This window comes from Bos indicus x Bos taurus, chromosome 25 (genome assembly GCF_003369695.1).
Source record: "Bos indicus x Bos taurus breed Angus x Brahman F1 hybrid chromosome 25, Bos_hybrid_MaternalHap_v2.0, whole genome shotgun sequence".
NCBI lineage: Eukaryota > Metazoa > Chordata > Mammalia > Artiodactyla > Bovidae > Bos > Bos indicus x Bos taurus.
In genome coordinates this window covers 22,422,935-22,448,877 of record NC_040100.1, presented here as the reverse complement: position 1 = coordinate 22,448,877, position 25,943 = coordinate 22,422,935, and the positions used below count along the sequence as shown (strand labels likewise).

The window sequence follows — 25,943 nt, the reverse complement described above, 5'->3', positions numbered from 1 at the left end:
CTTTTTCCCCCCCATTCTATTGTTCCCCTCTATTTCTTTGTATTGGCTTAAGAAGCCCTTCTTATCTCTCCTTGCTATTCTCTAAGTTCATCCGTATCCCAGTAGAGGGTATGCAATGTGAAAGAGGAAAAGAAATTCTCTAAATCATGGGCATCTCTCCCAGATTAGAATAACATCTTAAAAGAAAGAGGAAATCTTAAGAAAAGAGCAGGAAGATCAAGGAAATTTTTGAAGAGCATCAAGTGATTCAGTGAAGTAATATGGAAATGAAAATGGTTGCAGCTTCAGTAATAATGGTGTCAGCCTTGAAAGCATTGGGGGTTAGACTACAACATGGTATTTATCAAACTACCTTAGTCATTTAAATGTTCATTCTGCTGCCTTCCCTTGAACTTCCAGCCTACAGCTCTCTCCCTGTAATGTTGTCAGCACACTCACTGGAGGCTTTGCGCCTGCAGATTATCACAGATGTTCTCTACGCCTCCTCTCACCCTGGAAAAAAAGAGAAAAAGACAATTCTGTCTTTAAGATCAGAAATCTCCCAGAGAGAACCCATATCAGCTGGAATCTAATTTCTTGATATTTCTGAAACTGGAATCTGCTATAACTAGAGAATGCAGAGGGACAATGGGTCCTATTGTTAAGCACTCAGATAAAAAGCACACAGGTGCCTCAGCCAAGCAGAAACCAGTCTTTTCATGAAACACTGGGCTTTGAGCACATACTGTATAATTCCTTGACTAGCAGTTCATGGTCATGGTTCTGTGGTTTTTTTGTTCACTAAAGGTCTTGATTAGGCCACTTCCTTTCTTTTTCTCTGTGTTTAAGAAGTGTGTGATTTAGCCTGTGACAAAGTGGAATTTGGTCTTCCCTGGTGGCTTCAGTGGTAAAGAATCTGCCAAGGCAGAAGATGCAAGTTCAATTCCTGGTTCTGGAAGATTCCCTTGGTGAAGCAAATGGCAACCCACTCCAATATTCTTGCTTGGGAAATCTTACGGATAGAGGAGCCTGGCTGGCTATAGTCCATGGAGTTGAAAAGAGGCAGACATGACTTAGTGACTGAACAACAATACTAACAACGTGGAACCTGATTTTCCCTTACTTTTTGGCATCTTGCACCCACTGTTGACCCAGTCCCCCAATCTGGTCTGTCTTGTGGTTCCACTCAGTGAGTACTCAAAGGTGGGGAGAGAAGCATCATGTTTCTACATATCTACATCAAGTTCAAAAGTATCGTCATGACCTTGTCTTCTCATTCTCGAAATCTGTGATCAGTCTTTCAAACCTCCTGTGTCTTTCTTAGTAATGACCAATTAGAAATTACTGAATCCCGTCCCTATAGTGGTCGGAGGCCAAATTATGGTAATTTGGACATACGTGCCAATGGTAAAGATACAATTTTCAGGCCAGTTTAGCTGCAAGTGACAGAAACTCAGTGGAAGTAAGATCAAATGAAAAAGGAACTTAACAGCTCATATAATTGAAAAGTCAGACAGAGCTGGGCTTTGTGTAAGTAGTACTCAAATGATGTTAGGAATCTGTTTCTCTGCCCGTGACTTTCCCTCTGTGTTGAGTGCAAACTTTTACCACGTGGCAGCAAGGTAACCCCAGGTTTACATGGGCTTACAGACTCAGATCCTAGAGGAAACATTTGTCCCAGTTGCACAGCAGAAGCTCCGAGCTGGACCCTGAAAGGCTTTGCATGAGTCACATGTGCATTCCTGAGACAGTAGCTATAGCCTGACTCTGACCAGGTCTCGGTGTATGCCTGACATTGGGGTGGGAGCAGGGTAGTCGACGTCCAATGAATCTTCAGGACTGAAACAGGCTTACTGTGGAAGAGGGCAGAAGATTTTTCTTAAAGGAAGAAATGCTAGGAAGACAAAACACCATGTGCACCTAGAAATGAAGCTTTCCATCGATAGTCTGGGTGGAGCAGAAATGTAACTGCATCCTGACAGCATTATGGGCTCCTCTGTTACTTCTAGAGGCTACAGTCAGCATGTGTTGGGAAGTCCAGTTGATGGCCCACGTCTTTGTGATTGTCTCAGAGCCCAGAAAGTAACAGCAGAGGAGCAAAGAATGGGAAAGTCATAGTCATCAATTCTTGGATTGAGTAGGACTCAAGGTGAAGAGTGGTTTTGTGAAGCAGTAAAAGGAAGCAAACACAATCCAGTCCAGAGCGCCCAAGACTTTCCTGCTTGTGGCCTTTAGAGGTGGAGGTAGCAATGCTTGGATGTTTTCCCATGATTCTACTCAGAGGTCTTCTAGTTAATATCTACTTATTCTTCAGGACTCAGCTCAAATCCCACTTCCCTGGGAGAACCTTCTCCAGACTCTACCTGCAAATGCTCTGACTATGAGCTCCTATCTAATACTTTGCTTTTTTTCATCTCAGCATTTTTTCTTCATTTGTAATCATGGGTAAGTCAATCTTATTTATGATGACTTGATTAAGGTCTATCTACAGAACTGGGAGGTGGGCTCCATGAAGTAGAAACTCAGTTTTGCACCATTGGATAACCAGTCCTGAACCCAATGCCTAGCACATTAATAATCACACAATACCTATTTTTTAAATGAGTGAATGATACATAGGTTCTGGTAATATCAATAGGTTCTGGTAATATCAACTGATTCTGGTATGAAATATAACAAACCACCTCCTTTTCTTGTACCATATAGTTTGACCTTTCCACTTATCTCCTCAATTGGCTGAATTAATGAGGTGCTGTTTTAGATAGCCCAAGTAACCAAAGAGAAGCTGCAAACCATATAATCAGCCCCCAAATAACCAGGAGGCCTCTTTTGCTGTGTATGATTTGAATGAAAAAGTATGATCTACTAAATATAATAGGCATATTGGGCTTAATAAATGATGAGAACCATAGGCATCTTGGGCTTAATGAAGTTCTTGGCAGAAAAAGTTGTGTCATTTCTTAATATTATTATTAAGCCTGGTTTCCTCTCATAATCTCAAATTGTGTAGAAGGGAAGTCAGTTTAGTAATAAAAATGAATGCCCACCTCCTGCCTCTTTGAAACTCTCTGGATGGTGATTTCAAGACGAAAATGATATGAGTATGTAGATACACGTATGCATTGTACCACCTCCACCTCTGTCCTCCTGCGCCCAGTGTGGGGCCCTTCACTGTGGCCACAGCACTTCTCTGCAGGCATTGTGATCAAAGGAGTATGTATCAGCCTCCCCTGGTATAACCAACCGGAAGGTAGGGATTATTTACTTATTCAGTTATTTGAAAGAATCAAAATTATTTGATAAAATTACATTTACTTTTTAAATGGACTCAATAGGTATCAAAACTTCTCTGAAACTTCTTGTTGTATAGCTTTGAGTTAATAAGAAAAGAAGCCACTGGAGAAACTAACTGTGTTTCAATATTTTTTTCCCTCTCAGTACAATCTTAGATCTTCATGAGGCCATCTTTAATTTGATCTGCCTGGTCCCACTGGGCATCGCAGCAATTCAGATCCTGGTTTGGAGCCCATTCTCCATCAGGAAGAAGACAGACTACACAGGGGCCTTCTGAGGGTGACACCAGCCATTACAAGAGTCAAATGAACTTCAGTTGCTTGTTTTCATAGAGTTACATTATGCCAGAGGGCAAAACTGTTCTTTATAACCTCTGATTTGTTTAGGAAAAAAATAAAACAAACAAATAAAAGTCCATCAAATGTAAAGTTTTTGACTCCATAATAAGAATGTTAAATATGGGGACTTCCCTGGTGGTCCATTGGCTAAGACTCTGTGCTCCCAATGCAGGGGGCCTGGGTTTGATCCCTGGTCAGGGAAGTAGATTCTATGTCCTGCAACTTAAGATTCCACATGCCACAACTAAAAAATTTTGCATGCCACAACTAAGACCCAGCATAGCCAAATAAATAAATATTTTTAAAAGAACATTAAATATGAATTAAGTTGGCCATTTCCAAGTGGTCTCACTGCCTGAACACAACCTTTCACTCCTTACCCCTGAATTGCTATATGAGTTGCTTTAGGTTTCCCAGAACTTACCTGACTATGTGTGCCACTTTCTTTTATTTTTTTTTAAAGCCCCATATTGCTTATTTGACTGATTTTATTAGTGATACATGCCCCCCGTTTTCATTAAGTAATACTTTATCACCATTGTTTGTAGATTCCCGGTGATTAATAGTCATCAGATTTGGGAAACTCAGGGACCAGGATTAGAGGACTCATATAGTCCAGATTTATGTGGTTCACTGTCTTGGTTGCAGAGCTTTTGGTTGTGAAGAGGCAGGAATTCAGCTGTCTTAAAGAGAGGTTTCCGGTAAGGATGCAATAGATAAATTCATGGGCATCTGGGACAGGAAATAAAACAGGACTAGAGGGGAGAGTCAGGGTGCCTTTGATTGTTTCTGTCACCTTCAGTCTTTTCTCTCTCATTGTCTCTCTGTCTTCTCTTCTCTCTCTCAACTGGCTGAGAACCAGAAATTTCAGTTCAGTCACCCACCTTCATCTAACTGACTCGAACTCTGTGCGCCTGTCTAGATTCTCTCATCCAGGAGTGATAAGACACATCCAGCATGAGAAATTGGGACACACTGATGTGATAGAAATGCTTAATGATTGGCTCTATGGGAAAAAAGTAAGCATATATACATATGTCATTTTATTATAAATTTTACTGATAAAAATATGTACAGGATATGACTTACAAATCATCATAAAACATGACTCCTTTTTTGGAAATTCCATCTACCTATAATTTCAGCATGACTTGCTATTTCTTTTTCTTTTTCCTAATTTTTTGGCCACAGGGTGAGTCATGCAGGATTTCGGCTCCCTCACCAGGGATTGAACCTGTATTCCCTGCAATGGAAGAACTGAGGCTGAACCACTGCACTGTTAGGGAAGTCCCATAACTTGCTATTTCTTTCAAATTCCATATTCCATTAGAAGTTTCTATAATTGGCAACAAAAATCATGAAATCAAAACTATGGATAAATGCTTGATTATCATTCAATTCCAAAAAAAGTCACCCATGTCATTAACCAAGGAGTGTAGTTCCAACCTAAATATTGTTTTATATTTTGTTTATGTTAATGAGTAAGACAAAACAAATAATGAAGACATACTTGAGAACTGCACTCAGTCAGCCACGACACGAGCAACCTCTTTGATTAATTGAATGATAGGTTTTTAGTACTGGAAAGAATAGTTCTGAATTTCTCATATTTTCCACAGTGTACCAGCTACAGACATGACAGTTTTGAGTTTAATCTGCATTTGGTTAATCTGCATTATTTGGGTTAATCTGCATTATTAACATTTTATTGCTTCCTTAAATCTAGTCCAGGGGTCGGCAAACTATCACTCCTGGGCCAAATCCAACCTTTGGCCCATTTTTGTACAGTAACAGGCTTCCCCAGTGGTGCAGTGGTAAAGAATCTTCCTGCTAATGCAGGAGACAAAAGAGATGCGGGTTTGATCTCTGGATCAGGAAGATCCCCTGGAGTAGGAAAATGGTATCCTACTCCAGTATTCTCGCCTGGAAAAATTCCATGAGCAGAAGAGCCTGGCAGGCTATAGCCCATGGGGTTGCAGAGTTGGCCATGACTGAGCACGCATGCACGCATGAGATCTAAGCATAATTTTTACATTTTAAAGGCTTGTAATTAAAACTATGCAACAGAAACTGCATGTGGTTGCAAAGCTTAAAATACTCTTTGGCTCTTCACCAAAAAAGTTTGCTGACCCCTGGATTAGACAATCAACAAAACAAAGCAGAAGTTTACACTAATTTTCATGGTGTTAATACATCTAACATGGCTAATTTCAAGCTACAAATGTAATATCAGTGAACACAGATTTGAGAAGTGCTAAGTAGCATACCATTGTAAAATTAGAAAGCAAAACAAAAATCATAATTCCATATACACATGTCATATCACATATACACATTCTATCACATATAGAATAGACATTAATAACATTACAGAGAGACTTCCTTGGTGGTCCAGTGGTTAAGACTCCATGCTTCCACTGCAGGGAGTGTGGGTTCAGTCCCTAGCTGGGGAACTAAGATCTCACGTGCTGCAAGGTATGGCGAAAAAAATAAAGAATAAAAATAAAAAATGAATAGTGTTTTGAGCTCTCACCTCTGTTTTTAATATAATGTGTATATATATATACACACACATATGTATATACATTTAATATAATGTATATATATGATTATATATATATATATATATATAAAATTACTGTGGATGGTGACTGCAGCCATGAAATTAAAAGATGCTTGCTCCTTGGAAGGAAAGCTATGACAAACCTAGACATCTTATTAAACAGCAGAGACATTACTTTGCCAACCAAGGTCCATATCGTCAAAGCTATGGTTTTTTCCAGTAGTCATGTATGGATGTGAAGGTTGGACCATAAAGAAGGCTGAGTGCTGAAGAATTGATGTTTTCTAATTGTGGTGCTGGAGAAGACTCTTGAGAGGCCCCTTGGACTGTAAGGAGATCAGTCAATCCTAAAGGAAATCAACCCTGAATATTCATTGGAAGGACTGATGCTGAAGCTGAAGCTCTAGTACTTTGGTCACCTGATGCCAAGAGCCGACTCATTGGAAAAGACCCTGCTGCTGGGAAAGATTGAGGGCAGGAGGAGAAGGGGGCAACAGAAGATGAGACGGTTGGATGGCATCATCTACTCAATGGACATGGGTTTGAGCAAGCTCTGGGAGGTACTGAAGGACAGGGAAACCTGGCATGCTGCAGTCCATGGGGTCACAAAGAGACGGACACAGTTGAGCTACTGAACGTCAATATGTATATATGGACTTCCCTGTTGGCTCAGCCAGTAAAGAATCTGTCTGCAATGCAGGAGACCAGAGTTGGATCCCTGGGTTGACAAGATCCTCTGGAGAAGGATATGGCTACCCATTCTACTATTCTTGCCTGGAGAATTCCATGGACAGAGGAGCCTGGGAGGCTACAGTCCATGGGATTGCAAAGAGTTGGACATGTTTGAGTGACTAAGCATGCACCCATGCATAAGTTTATATATAATTTTAAAATAATGGCCATTTAAAAATCTAGCTTGAGAATTCCTGAAAAGTTAGCAATGGCTCTCACCAGCTAGCTTACCACTGGGTGTACTTCACAAAATGACTGTCTGTGTTGCTGCTACTTGGTCTGTGGGTGGGCATGTTCAATAAGAAGTGTAAGGGGTGTAGGTGGAATAGACCTGATTCATATTCTGAGTTCACTGATTCAAGCCAGGCCTTTGCAGTAAGAGACTGCAAAATGGTACAGTTCCTGAATTTGTTTTCTTTTTGCTTTCCCTGAAATCAGCAAAGTTCTATCAGGGCCTGGAGATGGGGAAGGCCAGAGATGGTGATGTTGATGGCATTATCTTCCAGCAAGATCTGTTAATCATAAATTCACACACTTAATCTTAAAAGGGAAGCTAAAGATTGTGAAGAAATTTGTATTTGTGTAAACTGTAATGTGCAGCATATCCTGTGAGGAGAGAATCAGTGAACTTGAAGATACATCAATGGAAATTAGAGGCATACCTCAGTCTACTGTGCTTCACTTTATTGCACTCCACAGACACTGCTCTTTTTATAAATTGAAGTTTTGTGGCAACCCTGAGACAAGCAAGTCTATCAGCATCATTTTCCCAGAAGCATTTTCTCACTTCTTGGTAATTCTTACAATATTTCTAAAATTTTCATTATTATATTTGTTATAGTGATCTGTGATCCGTGATCTCTGATGTTACTATGCAAAAAGATTACAATTCTCTGAAGCCTCAGATAATGGTCAGCATTTTTTAAGCAACAAAGTGTTTTAAAATTATGTATATAGGGTTTTTTAAAAATTTGTATTGGAGTATAGTTGACTTACAGAGGAGGGCATGGCAACCCCGTCCAGTATTCTTGTCTGGAGAATCCCATGGACAGAGGATCCTGGGGGGTTATAGTAGATAGGGCCGCAAACAGTCAGACACGACTGAAGTGACTTAGCATGCGTGCATACAGTTGATTTACAATGTTGTGTTAGTTTCAGGTGTACAGTGAAGTGAATCAGTTATATATATCCACTCTTGTTTAGATTCTTTTCCCATATAGGTCATTACAGAGTATTGAGTAGAGTTCTCTCTGTAATACAGTAGGTTCTTATTAGTTATCTATTTTATATATAGTAGTGTGTACACTGAGTTTTTGACATAACGTTATTGCACATTTAACAGACTACAGTATAGTACGCGTCCCTGGTAGTTCGACAGTAAAAAATCTGCCTGCAATGCAGAAGACCTTGGTTCAATCCCTGGGTTGGGAAGATGCCCTGAAGAAAGAAATGGCAACCACTCCAGTATTCTTGTTTAGAGAATTCCATGGACAGAGGAGCCTGGAAGGCTTCAGTCCACCGGGTCACCAAGAGTCGGACATGACTGAGTGATTAACACTTTTACTTTCACATACTGTAGACACAACTTCTAGATTCACTGGGCAACCAAAAAATTCATGTGATATTCACATTATTATGGTGATCTGGAACTAAATCACAAGATCACCAAGACATACCTGTATTCAAGCTGAAACACACACAAGAAAGAGGAGACAGAGAAAATAGAATACCCAAGATATTTGGGACAATATGGAGCAGTCAAACATACATTTGAATGAAATGCCAAAGAAAAGAAGAAGAAAAAGAGACCATGTCACAAGAAATGTTTAAAGAAACAATAATCAAGTGTTTGTTATTTGTTTGTTTGTTGTTTTCACATAATAAAAGACAGCAAACCAAGAAACTCAAGATCCAAGTAGCTCAGAGAACCAGGATAAATAAAATACCAGGATGAATATACAAACAAACTTATAAGGCAAAACCATATCATATGATGGACACATCAATATGAGGGACACATTTGATCATTTTATCAAACTGATAAAAACCAAAGATAAGGATGAATTATTGAAGGCAGCTAGATAAGTAAGACATGTTACATACAGAGGAACAAAAATCAGAATTAATAACCGCACACTGTAAGTCAGAAACTATTAAGACTTAAGACAATGGAATAATATCTTGAAAATTTTGAAAGAAAAAAATCTGTTAACCCAGAATTTTATACACAGTGTAAATGTCTTTAAAAGTTAAGGGGAAATAAAGACTTTTCAGACAAACAAAAGCTGAGAGAATTCAGTACCAACAGACCTGCATTATATGAAATGCTCAAGAAAGTTACCAGGTAGAATCCTGGATCTTTACTAAGAAATAAAAATCTCTGAAAGTGATTAAAATGAAGATAAGTATAAAAGACATTTTTTTCTTATTTTCAACCACTTTAAAAGGTAAATGAGGATCCCTCATACATTTACATACCACTGGAAAGTGGTAATGCCAGTCTGGAATACAGTTTTGCGGTTTCTTATTAAAACTAAACGTGCAATTGTCACGCAAACCAGCAATTGCACTCTTGCGCATTTATCCCAGAGAAACAAAAACCTTATGTTTAGACAATAACCTGTGAATGACTATTCATAGCAGCTTTATTCACAATAGCCCCAAACTGAACAGCTCTGATGTCCTCCAACAGGAAAATAGTTAAATAAACTGTGATACACATAACCCATCAAATACTATTCTACAGTAAAAATGGTACAACTTGGATGACTCTCCAGGGAATTATACTGAGCGAAATAAGCCAGTCACAAAATGTTGCATACTGTATGACTAGTTTATGTAACAGTTTTTAAAATAACAGAGTCTTAGAAACGGAGAACAGATTTATGGTCTTTGGGGGTTTGGGACAGGGTGAGGAGGTAGAGAAATCGGCATGGTTACGAAAGGATAATGTGAGCAATCTTTGTGGTGATGAAACTGCTCTGAATCTTGACCGTGGTGGCGAATACGTAAACCTATATGTGGCAAAACTGTATGGAGCTAAACACATACACAGACATAAAGTAAGGCTGGGAATCAGAATGAGATCAGTAGATTGTATTACTATCAGTGTCGATTCTGGTTGTGATATTATACTACAGCTTGCAAGATGTTACCATTAGAGTAAACAGGGTTAAGGGACACGAATCTCTGTATCATTTCTTACCGCAGCATGTGAATCCACAATTACTTCAATAAAATTTTCAATAAAAGATGATTGACCATCTGAAGTAAAAGAGCAGTCATGTATATAATGTATTATAGAATCACAGAATATGCAAAAAATAAAATGTAGGAAAAAATACCCTAGAATATGGGAGGAATTGGGTGTCATAAGATTCTTACGCTAGGTGGGAAGAGATACAGTATTTTAAGGTAGAATCTAATTAATTAAAGATTTTAATTCTGAACTCTAGGGCAATTATTAAACACATATTTTTAAAGTGAGGCACAAATAAAAACCAATAGTGGAGATACAATAATAAGAATTACTCAACTTAAGAGCATCCAGAAAAAGAGGAAAATGCACACAGTTGAAAGATATACCATGTTCATAGCTTAGAAGAATTAATATTGTTAAAATGACCAAACCAAAGTTATCAAGATTCATTGCAATCCCTATCAAAATACCAATGGTATTTTCCACAGAGTTAGAACAAATAATTCTAAAATTTGTGTGAAAACACACAAGACCCTGAATAGTCAAAACAATCTATGGGTGGTTGCCAGAGGGGGGAGATGGAGGAGAAGAGAAATAGGTGGAGGCTGAAAGATATAAACTTATAAACTTTCAATTACAAAATAAATTAGCGTTGGATATGAAATGTACAGTGTGGGGAACATAAGTCAATAATTATGTAATATCTTTGCATGGTGACAGATGGTAATTAGATTTATCATGGTGATCATTTTGAAGTGTATAGAAATATAGAATCACTATGCTGTATACCAGGAACTGACATAGTGTTGCGTATCAAGTATAATTCAAAAGCAACAAACAACCTCATGGAAAAAGAGATCAGATTTGTGGTTGTCGGAGATGGTGGAGGGGAAGGGGAAGTGGGGATTGGGTGAAGGTGGTCAAAAGTACAAACCTCCAGCAGCATGCATGCATGCTAAGTCGCTTCAGTTGTGTCTGACTCTTTGTGATCCTATGGACTATAACCTGCCAGGCTCCTCTGTTCATGGAACTTGCCAGGCAAGAATACTGAAGTGTGTTGCCATGCCCTTCCACAGGGAATCTTCCCTATCCAGGGACTGAACCCACATCTCCTGCATTGGTGGGCAGATTCTTCATCACTGAGCCACCAGAGAGGCCCCATTGAAAGATACTGTTAAGAAAAAGAAACAGTGAGCCACAGACTGGGGAAAAATATTTTCAAAGTTCATCTTTTTTAAAGGACTTGCAGGTAGAATAATAACTCTCACAACTAATGAACAGATAACAAACAACCTAATTTTAAAAATGGACAAATACTTGAACAGACATTCCACCAAAGAAGATACACAGATGGAAAATAAGTACAAGAAAAGATGTTTAACATTATTGGTCATTGCTGCTACTGCTGCTAAGTCACTTCAGTCGTGTCTGACTCTGTATGACCCCATAGACAGCAGCCCACCAAGCTCCCCTGTCCCTGGGATTCTCCAGGCAAGAACACTGGAGTGGGTTGCCATTTCCTTCTCCAAGGCATGAAAAGTGAAAGTGAAGTCGCTCAGTTGTGTCTGACTCTTAGCGACCCCATGGACTACAGCCTACCAGGCTCCTCCATCCATGGAATTTTCCAGGCAAGAGTACTGGAGTGGGGTGCCATTGCCTTCTCCAATTGGTCATTAGGAAAATCCAATTAAAAACCACAATGAGATATCACTATGTAACTATTAGAATGGCTAAAACAAAAGCTAATAATATGAGAATTCCCTGGCAGTCCAGTGGTTAGGACTCTGTACTTTCACCACTGTGGGCCTGGGTTTGATCCCTGGTCAGGGAATAGGATCCTGCAAGCTGTGTGGCATGGAAAAAAAAAAGAAAATCCACATTTCAAGGAACAGAATTTTAAAAAACAAGCTAATAATACTGCATGTTGACAAGATGGTGGAGCGCCCAGAATGCTCATGCTTCCTGGTAGAATTAAAATGGTCCAGCTGCTCTGGAAAACAGTTTTGGCAGCTTCTTATAAATTTAAATATATACTTGACATGTACTGCAGAATTCCCACTGCAAGCTATTTGCCCAGAAGGAAGAAAAACTATGTTCACTCCAAATATGCACACATTTGTTTATGGCTTTATAATTACCCCCCTCCAAACTAGAAACAAGTGTCCTCCAGTTGGTCAGCTGGCACACAAGGTGTGGGACATCTACTCAGTGGAATGCTACGCGTCAGTGCAAAAGCGATACTGCTGATACCAACGACAGCATAAAGGACTGTCAGATGCATTATGCTAAGTGAAAGAAGTTAGACTTAAAGATTATCTACTGTACGATTCCATTTACATCACATTCTGGAGAAGGCAAAACTATCAGGGCAGCAAACACCTGAGTGGTTGCCAGGGCCTGAAGGCGGGGAGACAGCTTGGCTACAAAGGGACACAGGGATTTTAGGCAATGGAAATACCCTGCATTTTGATTGTGGTGGCAATGTTCAAATCTTACTGAACATCAGGGAATTCACAGTAAAGAAAAACTCTATGAATGTAAAGTATGTGCAAAAGCCTTCACTCAGTATGTAGGACTTAACCAACTCTGGAGAATCCACACTGGAGAGAAACTTTTTGAATGATGATCTGTATGCGGGTGAACTTTTAGTCAGAGCTCAGAACCTGTAATATATCACAGAATTCACTCAGGGGAAAAACCTTACGAATGTGTTGAGTATGGAAAAAACTTTCGATTGAACTCAACCCTGATCATTCCTCAGAGAAGTCACACTGGGGAGAAGCCCTATAAATGTGATGAGTGTGGTGAAGCCCTCAGTCAGCACTCAGGCTTAACACAAGTTAGGAGGGAAGCATGGAAACCTTCTAAACCAAGAAAACATATGTGTGATGAGTGTGGGGAGACCTTCACACAATTAACTGGCCTGAGAAATCACAAAAGAATCCACATGGGGGATAAGACCTACCGATGTCCTGAATGTGGCAAGGCTGTCACAAGGGTATATGTGGATGTTATTCACTCAGTCATGTCTGATATATTTGGGACCCTATGGACTATAGCCCACCAGGCTCCTCTGTCCATGGGATTCTGCAGGCAAGAATACTAGAGTGGGTTGCCATGCCCTCCTCCAGGGGATCTTCACAACCCAGTGATGGAACCCAGGTCTCCTGCATTGCAGCAAGATTCTTTAACTACTGAGCCACTGGGGAAGCCCCTTCACAAGCGGAGAACATCTTTCTGAACATCAGTGAATGCTTCTCCTTGTTATGAATTCCCTGATGTTCAGAAAGAGTGTGGCAAAGCCTTCAGTCAGAAGTCAGGTCTTATTCATCATCTCAAAATCCACACACTAGAGAAACCTTTTGAATGTTCTGCATGTGGGCAAGCCTTCAGCTTCAAATCTCAATAAACACAAGACAGTCCACTCTGAGGAAAAATCCTATACAGATAAATCTTGTGGGAAGGCTATAGGCAGAGAGCAACACTGATCCAGCGTCAGAGAGGCCACATCCTGCTAAGCCCAGCAGTGGCGTGACTGAAGTGAAGCTTGCAGAAGCTCAGTTCTGATTAGGCCCCAGAGAATACACTGAAATGAGTCCTTGCCGAGATATTTGAGACAACTTCAAGTAGAGTTCAGAATACTTTTTAATTGAGATAAAATGTTTCTTGAACTTCATTATTTACAGAACTTCAGTGATACCAAACTGAAAACTTGTTTAAAGGTTATAAATGTTGGTTGTTGCTCAGCTGTGTCAGACTCTTGGCCACCCCATGGACTGCAGCACACCAGGCTTCCCTGTCCTTCACCATCTCCTGGACTTTGCTCAAATTCATGTCCATTGAGTCGGTGATGCCATCCAACCATGTCATCCTCTGTCGTCTCTTCTCCTCCTGCCTTCAATTTTTCCCAGCATCAGGGTCTTTTCCAATGAGTCGGCTCTTCGCATCAGGTGGCCAAAGTATTGGAACTTCAGCTTCAGCATCAGTGCTTCCAATGAACATTCAGGATTGATTTCCTTTAAGATTGGCTGATTTGACCTGCTTGCAGTCCAAGGGACTCTCAAGGGTCTTCTCCAACTACAGTTCAAAAGCATCAAATCTTTGGTGCTCAGCCTTTTTTTTTTTCCCCCCACCCCTCTCGGCCTTCTTTATGGTCCAACTCTCACATCCATACATGACTACTGGAAAAACCATAATTTACTATTACAACCCTTGTAGGCAAATTAATGTCTCTGTTTTTTAATATTCTGTCTAGGTTGGTCATTGCTTTTCTTCCATGGAGCAAGCATCTTTTAATTTTATGGCTGCAGTCATCATCTGCAGTGATTTTGGAGCCCAAGAAAATAAAGTCTGTCACTGTTTCCATTGTTTCCCCATTTATTTGCCATGAAGTGAATGCGCTGGATGCCAAGATCTTAGTTTTTTGAATGCTGAGTTTTAAGCCAGGTTTTTCATTCTCCTCTTTCACCTTCATCAAGAGGCTCTTTAGTTTCTCTTTGCTTTCTGCCATAAGGGTGGTGTCATCTGCCTATCTGAGGTTATTGATATTTCTCCCGGCAATCTTGATTCCACCTTATGCTTCATCCAGCCCAGCATTTCTCATGATACTCTGCATGTAAGTTAAATAAGTAGGGTGACAATATACAGCCTTGACGTACTCCTTTCCCAATTTGGATCCACTCTGTTGTTCCATGTCTGGTTCTAAGTGTTGCTTCTTGACCTGAATACAGGTTTGTCAGGAGGTGGTCTGGTATTCCCATCTCTTTAAGAATTTTCCAGTTTGTTGTGATCCACACAGTCAAAGGCTTTAGTGTAGTCCATGAAGCAGAAATAGATGTTTTTCTGGAATTCTCTTGCTTTTTCTACAAATGCTGGAAAAGTTGAGAATTTGGAAAAATAAGCATCAACACGAAATTTACCTGGGATTACCTTTGTTAAATGCAATGAAGTGTCAGTTAATACAATGAAAGGGTACACAAGGGCAATTGTAAAAAAAAAAAAATTGTAGACTGAATTCATTAGTTTTTATGCTTTGCTTTTTCAAATCATTGATTTCTAATGAGCCTTAGCCTAGCCGAATGTTGAAATTGCTTCCGTTAGTACAGTTGAGGTCACTGTATTCAAGAGCTTGGAATATGTGAAATGAGCTGTCTTTTTCCCTTCTACTTTGGCTACCTAACCAAACCTCTGACCAGAAGTGGTGGCCTGCAGACCCTCCCTGATCCCCACACCCAGAACTAGCATTTCCTGGTGAAAAAGGATGTGTTATATTCTAAGTGACGCTTCTGGGGGGCTCAGAGGTAAATAATCTGCCTGTGAAGCAGGAGACTCGGGTTCAATTTCTGGGTTGGGAAGATCCCCTGGAGAAGGAAATAGCTACCCACTCCAGTGTTCTTGCCTGGGAAATCCCGTGGACTGAGGAACCTGGCCGGCTACCGTCCACAGGGTTGCAAAGAGCTGGACACAACTTAGTAACTAAAGAACAACAGCAGGTGGGCTTCCCTGGTGGCTCAGATGGTAAAGAATCTGCCTGCAGTGCAGGCGACCCAGGTTCGATCCCTGGGTTGGGAATATCCCCTGGAGAAGGGGATAGCTACCTACTCCAGTATTCTTGCCTGGAGAATTCCGTGGACAGAGGAGCCTGGTGGGCTACAGTCCATGGGATCGCAGAGTCGGACACAACTGAGCAACTAACACACACACAGAGTTGTACGCATTTGTCAAGACTCATAAATTGTACACTACATAGAGTGACTGGAAAAAATTTACAGACCATAACATTTGTTTTCATTTTATTTTGGGAAGATTGTCCTAAAGCAATTACACAAATACCATTTAACTTGCTATTTAGAAATGCTATTTTCCTCTTTTGGGTTATCTGCACACTTAAAAAAATAACTGCTTCATTAAAGGATAATTTCATGGACTTCCCTGGTGGCCTAGTGGTTAAGAATCTGCCTGTCAATGCAGGTGACATGGGTTTGATCCCTGGTTTGGGAAGATCTCACATGTTGTGGAGCAACTAAGCCTGTGTGCCCTAACTACTGAGCCAACACACCACGACTAGAGAGTGGTCCCTGCTTGCCACAAACAAAGAAAGCCAACGTGCAGCAATGAAGACCCAATGCAGTCAAAAATTAAATATCATGACTTTCGAATACTTTTAATTAAAGTGCATATTGCTTCTGCTAAGGATCTCATCTTTTACTTCTCCCTGGTGAAGCATGTTGAAAACTCTCTATTTACAGCAGGATTCTGAATCAACACCTGGAATGGCTCAAGAAACTGCATTTAATCAGCATCACCAGGGAGTCTGAAACTTGTGGTCTAAGGATGGTTAATTACCGCTAGGAGGCAGTAGAGCTTTGTGTGAAGAAAGTGGGTTCTCAGATCCGACTGCCTGCTTTCAAGCCATGCTTCAGTTGCTCATTTGCTGTGCAATGGAAGCTTTCTGTGCCTTAGATTCTTTTCTGTAAGAAAAAAAAAAAAAGATAACAGTAGTATCAACCTTATTAAATTGTAGTGAGGATTAAAAGTGTTAGCACAAAGCCTGGTGTCTGGCACATGCTGTCCTGTTAGCAGCACGTGTGATACTCCGGCAGTGCTGTTGTAGGAGGCTCCATTTCTGGAACAGTGAGGCTGAGGTTCAGACGGAGAATTTCATGTGGTTCTACCACAGTTTCAGAGTGCTTTTCCTCCAGGTACTTTCTAGGCGACTAGGGAAGCCTCACACAGTGAAACAGCAGGTCGAGGTAAAGGAGAGGGTGATGGATACGGGGTGGGAGGAGTCAGAAGTGCAAGGACTTTGGTTTCAGGTCATAAGGAGCTGACAATTAGTCAAACACATCACTCTCAAAACAAAAAATATCTCCATTTCTAAACTTTGTCACAGTTATGTACTATTTGAAGGACACTGTTTGTCATTTATCTTATAGAGTGTTACGCAACTCTGAATTTATGAGATCTGTTTTTAAAGTGTGGGGGGAAACACAGAAAATTATACCACTCCTCTTGTATACTATGTAAGTAAACACAGAAAATTATACCACTCCTCTTGTATACTATGTAAGTACAGATATGTTTATATTAGCCTTTGGAAAAAATCCACAGAATTGATAATTCACAAAAGAAAGTAAGCAAAGTAGCAGATCCTGTAACTGGCAGAGACTTTAAGAGTCTCTGATCCAAGTCCGTGACCTTACGTACGGGTAGTCTTTATTAATCTCCAATTTTACAGACAAAATGATTAAGGTTATACGATTTTCCAACGTCACACAGAAAGTATCAGGATTGTAACTAGAATTTTAACTTCCTGCCTCCTGCAGTAAATATTCATCCTGTTTTTGATGGTAAAGATGAGGGCTGAACAAACTGATACGGGGACGAGGGACTGGGAGGGAGTCTGTGGTGGGACAGAAAAGGCTTTGAATAAGAACCATAGGCATCTGAGAAAGCCTCATTCCCATACACTGTGTGTTTCAGGCAAGTGAGGGCTGATATTTGTTGGGTGAGGGAAGGCTGACTGGTCATCATCATTCCCATAAGGAGTATGCTGTTGTTCAGTCACTCAGTTGTGTCCGACTCTGTGACCTCATGGACTGCAGCACGCCAGGCTTCCCTGTACTTCACCATCTCCTGGAGTTTGCACAAATTCATGTCCATTGAGTCAGTGATTCTATCCAACCATCTCATCCCCTATAGTCCCCTTCTCCTCCTGCCTTCAATCTTTCCCAGCATCAGGTCTTTTCCAATGAGTCAGTTCTTTGCATTGGGTGGCCAAAGTATTGGAGCTTCAGCTTCAGCATCAGTCCTTCCAATGAATATTCAGGGTTGATTTCCTTTAGGACTGGCTGACTTGATCTCCTTGCAGCTCAAGGGACTTCTCTAGCATCACAGTTTGAAGGCATCAGTTCTTTGGCCCTCAGCCTTTTTTATTGTCTAGCTCTCACAGCCATACATGACTTCTGGAAAAACCACAGCTTTGACTATAAAGACCTTTGTAGGCAAAGTAATATCTCTGATTTTTAATATGTTGTCTAGGTTTGTCATTGCTTTTCTTCCAAGAACAAGTATCTTTTAATTTCATGGCTGCAGTCACCATCTGCAGTGATTTTGGAGCGCAAGAAAATAAAGTCTGTCACTGTTTCCATTGTTTCGCCATCTATATGCCATGAGGTGATGGAACTGTATGCCGAGATCTTTGTTTTTTGAATGTTGAGTTTCAAGCCAGCTTTTTCATTCTCCTCTTTCCCCTTCATCAAGAGGCTCTTTAGGTCCTCTTTGCTTTCTGCCATAAAAGTGGTGTCATCTGCATATCTGAGGTTATTGATATTTCTCCCAGCAATCTTAATTCCACCTTGTGCTTCATCCAGCCCGGCATTTCTCATGATAAGTTAAATAAGCAGGGTGACAATATACAGCCTTGATGTGCTCCTTTCCCAATTAGGAACCAGTCCACTGTTCCATGTCCAGTTCCAACTGTTGCTTCTTGACCTGCATACAGGCTTCACAGGAGGCAAGTAAGCAGTATGATGTAGGTAAATTCATCACTGTCTGAGGTTTTATTGTTATAGAAACTTAATACATTGCTACATTGAGAATGGAATCATCTCTAACAGGAAGTTAGCATGAATAAAACTCACAGACCAATGCAGAAAAAAAAGCCCCAAACCTATTTATTAATTTATATTCTGACACAAAACTATCATGGGATAGATGGGTATTTATCCCCATCAGCACATTTTCATGCTCTATAAGGAATACAACATGTGGGAATGAGGGACATGGCAGTTCAGGATGATGTTAATGGATGAAGTCATGGTGCTTGAGACAATGAATGTGCCCATCTCCAGCTACACAGAGTGGTACCTGCTGCTTGGAGCAAAGCAGACCTGACTTTGGTCTCCTGGGCTTATGGTGGAGAGCCACTGCGAAATCCACCTGCCTTTCCACTTCCTAAGGCTGATCCAATCCTCTCCATCTTCCACCCACAACGAGCTGTTAATTCTTAGTATGTTATTACCCTCCTTCAGTCAATGTGCAGTCAAGTCTTGGCTTGGGGACCTGCCTTTTTAAACGTGACTTTGCATCACTTTGCTCTAACCTGTTGTGTGTATTGGGTTAGAGCACATAACCCAATTTGTGATTCTCAGCAATTTTATTTTCCAGTTTCCAGAATTTTTGAATGCAATTTTATGATTGACTCCATGTACCACCAACCATGTAAAAAAAAAAAAATCTGACAGTTTTTTCTTGAAACATCCTTAAACATATGTCAAAAAATAACTTATTCCTGATGCTTGTGTCCAGACAGACACACAAGTTCCAAATTAAAAAAGCTAACAAATGTTAGATGTCCTCAAATATGACATGAGTTACCAAGTGTCAAGATGAAAATACAGTCATGTACTTACAGACATGGGCTGCTATTTATAGACAACAGTGGAGAAATTCCAGTCCATGAATCAAACAAAGGGTTGGAGATTCTAAAAATGAATCTATCGTACTATCAAACCCTACAGGAATAACCCAGATTTATTTTCCTGAAGACTTACTCTACTGAATAATCATGATGAGCATTGTAGATGTGGTGAAAATAATCTATAAATGTCTCCTAATGAAAGCAAAAAAAGATTTCACAAAACCAAGGCAATTTGTTTACATTGTTAAGATGTCTGAAAAGTAACAAACTTGGCTCCAGTATCATTTATAGTTTTGGTTATGAAACAGATCATTCTTGGAGGAAGAACAGCCTGTTCTATATTCATAGATACCAAACTTCACTTTAGTGAGCTTCTTGAGCAAAACTGGCTTCTCCCAGAGCCCCCTGCCCCACCCCACTTCCTCTCGGGCCTGGTGTGGGAGGCAAGAGGGGAAGGTGGGATTTGAGTTCTGTTGGCTCAGAACAAGTCTCTGTGGTGGAGGAAAGGCTGCTGTCATATGTAAAACTTTTTTTTTTTTTTTTAAGACTTGAGCATAGAAAGCTAATGAACATGGAAATAAAGTTTATTCCCTGATGGCTCAGATGGTAAAGAATCTGTGTGCAATGCGGGAGATCCGGTTCAATCCCTGGGTCGGGAAGATCCCCTGGAGAAGGGAATGGCAACCCACTCCTGTATCCTTCCGTGGGAAATCCCATGGACAAAAGAGTCTGGTAGGCTACATTCCATGGGATCGCAAAGAGTCAGACACAACTGAGCATCTAACACAACAACAATTGTAGAAGAGCTTAAGAGCTGCTTTCAGTATCTACTTTGTCAATTTTAGGGAAGTATATGGAACAATTGCAGGGTTCTCAAAATCTAAGGTTTTGGTTATCTAATAACTGAATGCCTTTCGCCTGGATTTAATGATTTGTGCACACAGTATGTTTAAGGAAGATCCCAGGCTAAGTCGTAAGACAAACTCACATTAGTTGTGGCTACTAGCAAATCAATCACAGTTTTCACAGAGAAGGGAGATGGTTCTGTTTGATTTTCAGGCTGATTGATTGCTCAAGTATTAACTTTCATAAACGTATTCTTTTTCATTTTTTAGACCAGTTTGTGGTTGTGCAAGATAAAATAGTGGTCTTCTCTCATGTCAGCAGAGATGTGGTTTTGGGGTATGTTATACAAACTATTTAAGATACTTAGGTTTATGTACAGGCTTCCCAGAGGGTGCTAGTGGGAAAGAACCCACCTGCCAATGCAGGAGACATAAGAGACATGGCTTCCATCCCGGGTCAGGAAGATCCCCTGGAGGAGGGCAGGGCAAACCACTTCAGTATTCTTGCCTGGAGAAGCCCATGGACAGAGGAGCCTGGCGGGGCTATAGTCCATAGGGTCTCACAAAGTCGGACATGACTGAAGTGACTTAGCACATGTTTATGTACATACGTACATACACGCCTTGTCTACTATAAAATATTTAAAGCTTTAAAAGCTTTCTTAACATACCATGCAATTTTTTCATGTATTTCATATAGACCATATGTTTGAATATTTTAGAGCCACAAAATAAGAAGGCTTTATATTTTCAAAATCAGACTATGAAAACACAGTGGCATGAAGTTACGGGGTGAGTTGGGTGGAGAGGAAGCAGCCTTTCACAGGATCAAACCCACACACATGCAGAAGACTGCAATTAAGAGGCCAAGGATAGGGATGTCTTGAAAATACATGTAAAACAAGATGAAAGAAGAGTTCTGAACCTTTGAAAATGCCCCAGAAAGTGAAGGAAAACAAGTCTTCTCTTTTATCAGAGCTCCGACTCAGACCTGCTGCTGGAAAGACCTTGCTGGGTTGAAATATACATTTAAAGAAATAACATATTTTTCCTTTAAGTGGATCAAACTATTACACGGGCAAATTTCTTTTAGGGATCCTAGAAGCAGTAGCATACATTTACAACCTAAGTACACAGGTGGCTTACTCTGATGTTCGCAGCCCAGAGGACTCTTAGAGGTACCTCACGTTTTTATCCCACAATTACTGGTATACCTGTAGTCCAGAGGAACTTGGGCAACTCGGAAGCTCTCAGGCTTAGCAAGGAGATGTCAAAACGAGGGCTGCAAAGCCACACTTCCTCTGGACAGCTTTCATTTTTCTAACCATGTACACTTCTTTTGTAGCACACAGCAGACTGTAGTGAACTATTCATTTTGTGATTACTTGCACCCACAAAGTAATCCTCCCTCTTAAATAGTAAGCTCTGAGGATGTCATTGTGTTTCTTTTGCTTTCCTCTCCATTTAGTCCAGTGCCTCATGCCTTGCGTCTACTCAATAAATCTTCTTGCCAATGTGAAAGTGGCAGTTCTTGGTCTTTCCAACTTTATCCCTGACATCAATTGAAACAGGTATGAGACTGCCATGGGAGGGAGGCTGTGGGGTCCAGAAGGTTCTAAGTAGGTGAAGTGCTGTGGCTGGCACAGAGGTGATGCAAACGAGCCAGCTGGGAAGAGGGGCAAAGGTTTTCCTACTAAGAAGGTAGGCACGCCTGATAAGTACATAAACTTGAGTTTGCTGCCTGATTTTTGGATTCTTAGGCTTGAATGTTAAGCAGTTTTGTGTTTCATATTCCTTTCGGACACTTTCATCCTCACTCTCTTAGTTTAGTCTCAGGAAGAGGTCTGGGAATAGACAGAGGAGGAGGAGCTAACATCCTGGGCTCTAAGGGAATGTCTTATGGAGGGTAGCTTTGCAGAGATCAGTCACATTGGGAATAAGCATCGTTATTATGATAACCTTGGTTGAGTTTTTACAGTTTACAAGGCATTCAGATCATCTGATTCTCACAGATGTGTTGTGGACTAAGTGGTTCAGAATCACGTGTGTGTGTGTGTGTGTGTGTGTGTGTGTGTGTGCACGCTCAGTCGTGTCTGACTCTTTGCGACCCCGTGGACCACAGCCCGCCAGGCTCCTCTGTCCATGGGATTTTTCAGGCAAGAATACTGGAGTGGGTTCCCATTTCCTCCTCCAGGGGATCTTCCCAAGCCAGGGATCAAACCCGCATTTCCTGCACCTCATGCATTGGCAGGTGGATTCTTTACCACTGAGTCACTGGGGAAGCTCTCAAAATCATGGCCCCAGTTTACAGATGAGGAAAGGGAGGTTCAGGAGAGGGTGAATTATCCAAGTTATAGTGAAAGCAAGAGAAAATTAACATTTTTGGAGAACTTACTATGTCCTGAGGCACTACACTAAACACTCTATATAACTTTTTTACTTTTAATTGGAGGATAATTGCTTTACAAAATTGTGTTGGTTTCTGCAGTACAACAACGTGACTCAGTCATAGGTATACATATGTCCCCTCCCTCCTGAACCTCCCTCCCACCCCATCCCACCCCTCCAGGTGGTCACAGAGCCCCCGGTGGAGCTTACTGAGTTACACAGCAACCCCCCACTAGCTATCCGCTTTACACACGGTAATGTGTAGGTTTCACTGCTACTCTCTCAATTTGTCCCATCCTCGCCTTTCCCCACTGTGTCCAAAGTCTGTTCTCAATGCCTGTGTCTCTATTCTTGCCCTGCAGATATGTTAATCAGTACCATTTTTTTCAGAATCTGTACGTGTTAATATATTTGTTTTTCTCTGTTTGCACTTTCGCCTTAGCTTACACTTTATCAGAGGCCACAGTGACGTCATTGCATATGCCTGACATCATATCAACAAAGTTCAGATAAGAATCCGTTACATTTACTAATATAAAAAAAATTTATTGAATACATTTACTAATTTCATTTTTTTAGAGGTACTCATTGCTTAATAACCACAAGGAACATCCACTGAATACACGGGGGGAAACTTGCACCTTTCTTATACTCTGCAAAATATTAAGAAGCATAAACACAATCTAAGCCCATGAAAACATGTGATTATACTCTTTTTAGATCATTATCTCTTCAACAAGATGACAATGAGCAACAATGGCAGCACATTCTGTGTTTCTCTACAGATCCAGCTCTCTCTATATAGGTTCTCTTCCTAATTGAAAAGAGAACATGAAAATGCCGTAAATTGCAGCCGATAAGAACAATTACAACCAAGAGCGCCCTGCCTAGAGTTCTAGATAGGAAAGTGATCCAGTCAAGATTTGGGACCTATGCACAGAGCTGTGACCCAAGCCAGACACCTGATTCCTGGTCAGGGGAACACTGAGCAAAGCCCAGCACAGAAGGTGTCATTTATGTGTCCTTTGAATATCACTGCATTTCAAGGTCAGAAAGAATACTGGCTCTTAGCTGGCTTTTTGTGTTATCTATGCCTCTTCCCCTCTCTGTGATGGATGACTGAGGTTTTAATATACAGCCAGTGACATTCTAGTCGATGTAGGAAAGGGGCAGTCCCTGAGGGCAATCTGAACTTCTGCTTAGTATATTTACTCTTGCTGTTTTCCTTCCTCCTCACTTGTAATTCAGGAGGCTCTCTGAGAAGGGAGAGACAGCAAGGCTTCTTAGATGGATCGAAGGACTGTGAGCTGGGATACCAGGTTCTATGAAAAGGTCTGGTATTGAATTTGTTCTGCTACCTTTAGGCAAATCATTTGATCATGCTGTGCTTTGGTTTCATCCTGTGCTTGCTAAGTGTAAACAACATGTAGTTGAATATTCTGTGATTATTATAGAGTATTTAAATGTGAGACTGATTTATTTTTTCCAGGCCACCTGCTCAGGTCTGAAGTGAAAATCTGCTTCTTTGAGATGCTGGGCTTCGTGGCAGTCAACTGACCCTAAACCCTTCAGACAACAGCAGCCATCTAGTTGCTGCTTCTCAGTTCATCAGGCTTACTCTATAGTTGAGGGGCTTATTTTGTGGTCTCCTTTGTTTGCAGAAATGAAATATGTCATTCTATACATTCATGCTGCTTTTACAGCCCCCTGCCCAACCCGTCTCACCTCCTCTAAAAAGATGAAGGCTTTCTTTGGCACAGAGTTGCTGTACCTGTGACACTGATCCTAAGAGGCAGTGGAGAGAGATGACATCGAAAACTGAATTATCTGAGCTTGCTACTATAGTTCCTTTTTGATGATTTGGATCAGGACCACTAGAGGTTTGAACTAGATTTAAAGGTGCAGGCTCTTTGGGATTTTGGCAGGAAGCAGTTAGGGAGTATGCTGGAAAGAGAACACAAAGTACCCTCCTCCTCTCTGCCTTTTTGGTTTGTTTGTTTGTTATAGCCTGTGTTACATTAGGCAACAAGATGTTCCTGTTAGTGAAAGGTGCCAAGCTGAGGTTCTTAGAAGCTAATAAAAATGTTTGTGGATAAGGAAGGGTTTTGTTCCTCATCAGTGATCACCATGACACTTTTAAATAACCATCTCTGAAGTGCACAAATGGAGTTAACAGAAAGGCTTCTTTTGTTTTGAATTAAAATAAAATGTATTACATGATGTCTAGTGCATTTAAATTAGAAGCATTTTCTAAACAAACCTAGCAAGGTGTTAAAGGGATAGGCCCCATGAAATGTTTGACTCCTTACTTGTAGCTTTGGTGGCAGCAGGAAGAGCTTCAGACACAGGAACACAGTGTAACCTTTCGGTTTTGAAACGTTGCTAGGTCTTCCTGTGCTATAAATGATCAAAGACACATCTGGGTAAATACTGCTTGCAAATCTTAGTTGGCTTGACGAGTACTGGATCCAACTTCCGTTTGTTAATTCAAGGAAACGAGCACGCAGGGACTCGAATTTGGGATTTTCATTCTTGGACAGGGTCATCAATACACCAGAACATAACTTGCAGGTGCCCCAACTGCAGAAGCTTCCAACAGAGGCAGAGTTTTCGCCGATGCCTCTTAGAAACAGGTAGCCAGCAACCTGCCAGGCTTGAGGAACTGGGTGGGGAGGTGGGGAGGGGTTGGCGGTAACATTTTGCACTTAGATTTACGTCTACTGTGCAGCTCTTGCGAAGCAGGGTGTAGGTCCTTGGGGTGGAGGTCTGGCTGGTTGGCTGTAAATGTAAATAGGAAGCCATGTAGCTTGGCAATTATGTTAAAACTGGCAATCTCTGTCTCTGGCAAGGACTTCGCTGTACGAATGTACGAAGGGGATGAGGGTCACCCCGGGGTCAATCTGCACAACCTGGAGAAAAGTCCCGCCCAGGGGTGGATGAGGGGCCCAGAGGCAAAGACTAAGGCGACGAGAGACCAGAAGAACTGCAGACACTACCTTGGAGGGACGGGGAGGCTTCAGTTACCGCCTTCGGAACGATCACCCCTGGCCTAGAAGTATTAATATTAAAATCATTTAGGCCATTGTAAGGAGCCGCAACCAGACGGGAGGCGGGGACGCGCGCCAGGCGGATGCGCGCTCCCTTTGTCCCACCTCCCGGCCGGCTGGCTCTCTAGGCCGAGGGA

General features: G+C 41.1%; 2 protein-coding genes and 1 long non-coding RNA gene across 4 annotated transcripts in view; 2 read left to right on the top strand and 1 right to left on the bottom strand.

Annotated features, from left to right (window-relative positions):
- LOC113883659 (transmembrane protein 180-like) overlaps window positions 1-3,690 on the top strand; it is a 40,963-nt gene extending 37,273 nt beyond the window's left edge. The window contains exon 7 of the mRNA XM_027527566.1: window positions 3,418-3,690. Coding sequence (XP_027383367.1) covers window positions 3,418-3,550 — 133 coding nt within the window. The 3' untranslated portion in view covers window positions 3,551-3,690. The remainder of the gene's footprint in view (window positions 1-3,417) is intronic.
- On the bottom strand, window positions 16-25,861 carry LOC113883662. Of its 2 annotated transcripts, XR_003508703.1 has the most exons (4): window positions 25,756-25,861; window positions 25,069-25,156; window positions 16,451-16,575; window positions 16-492 (listed from the first exon to the last, which is right to left on the bottom strand). It is a non-coding gene; the product is annotated as an uncharacterized LOC113883662 (long non-coding RNA). The 2 variants fall into 2 exon arrangements; XR_003508702.1 differs by lacking the exon at window positions 16-492 and having other exon boundaries at window positions 16,243-16,575.
- METTL9 (methyltransferase like 9) overlaps window positions 24,032-25,943 on the top strand; it is a 49,941-nt gene continuing 48,029 nt past the window's right edge. Inside the window, exon 1 of the mRNA XM_027527570.1 lies at window positions 24,032-24,091. Within this exon, the coding sequence (XP_027383371.1) occupies window positions 24,047-24,091 (45 nt within the window). The 5' untranslated portion in view covers window positions 24,032-24,046. The remainder of the gene's footprint in view (window positions 24,092-25,943) is intronic.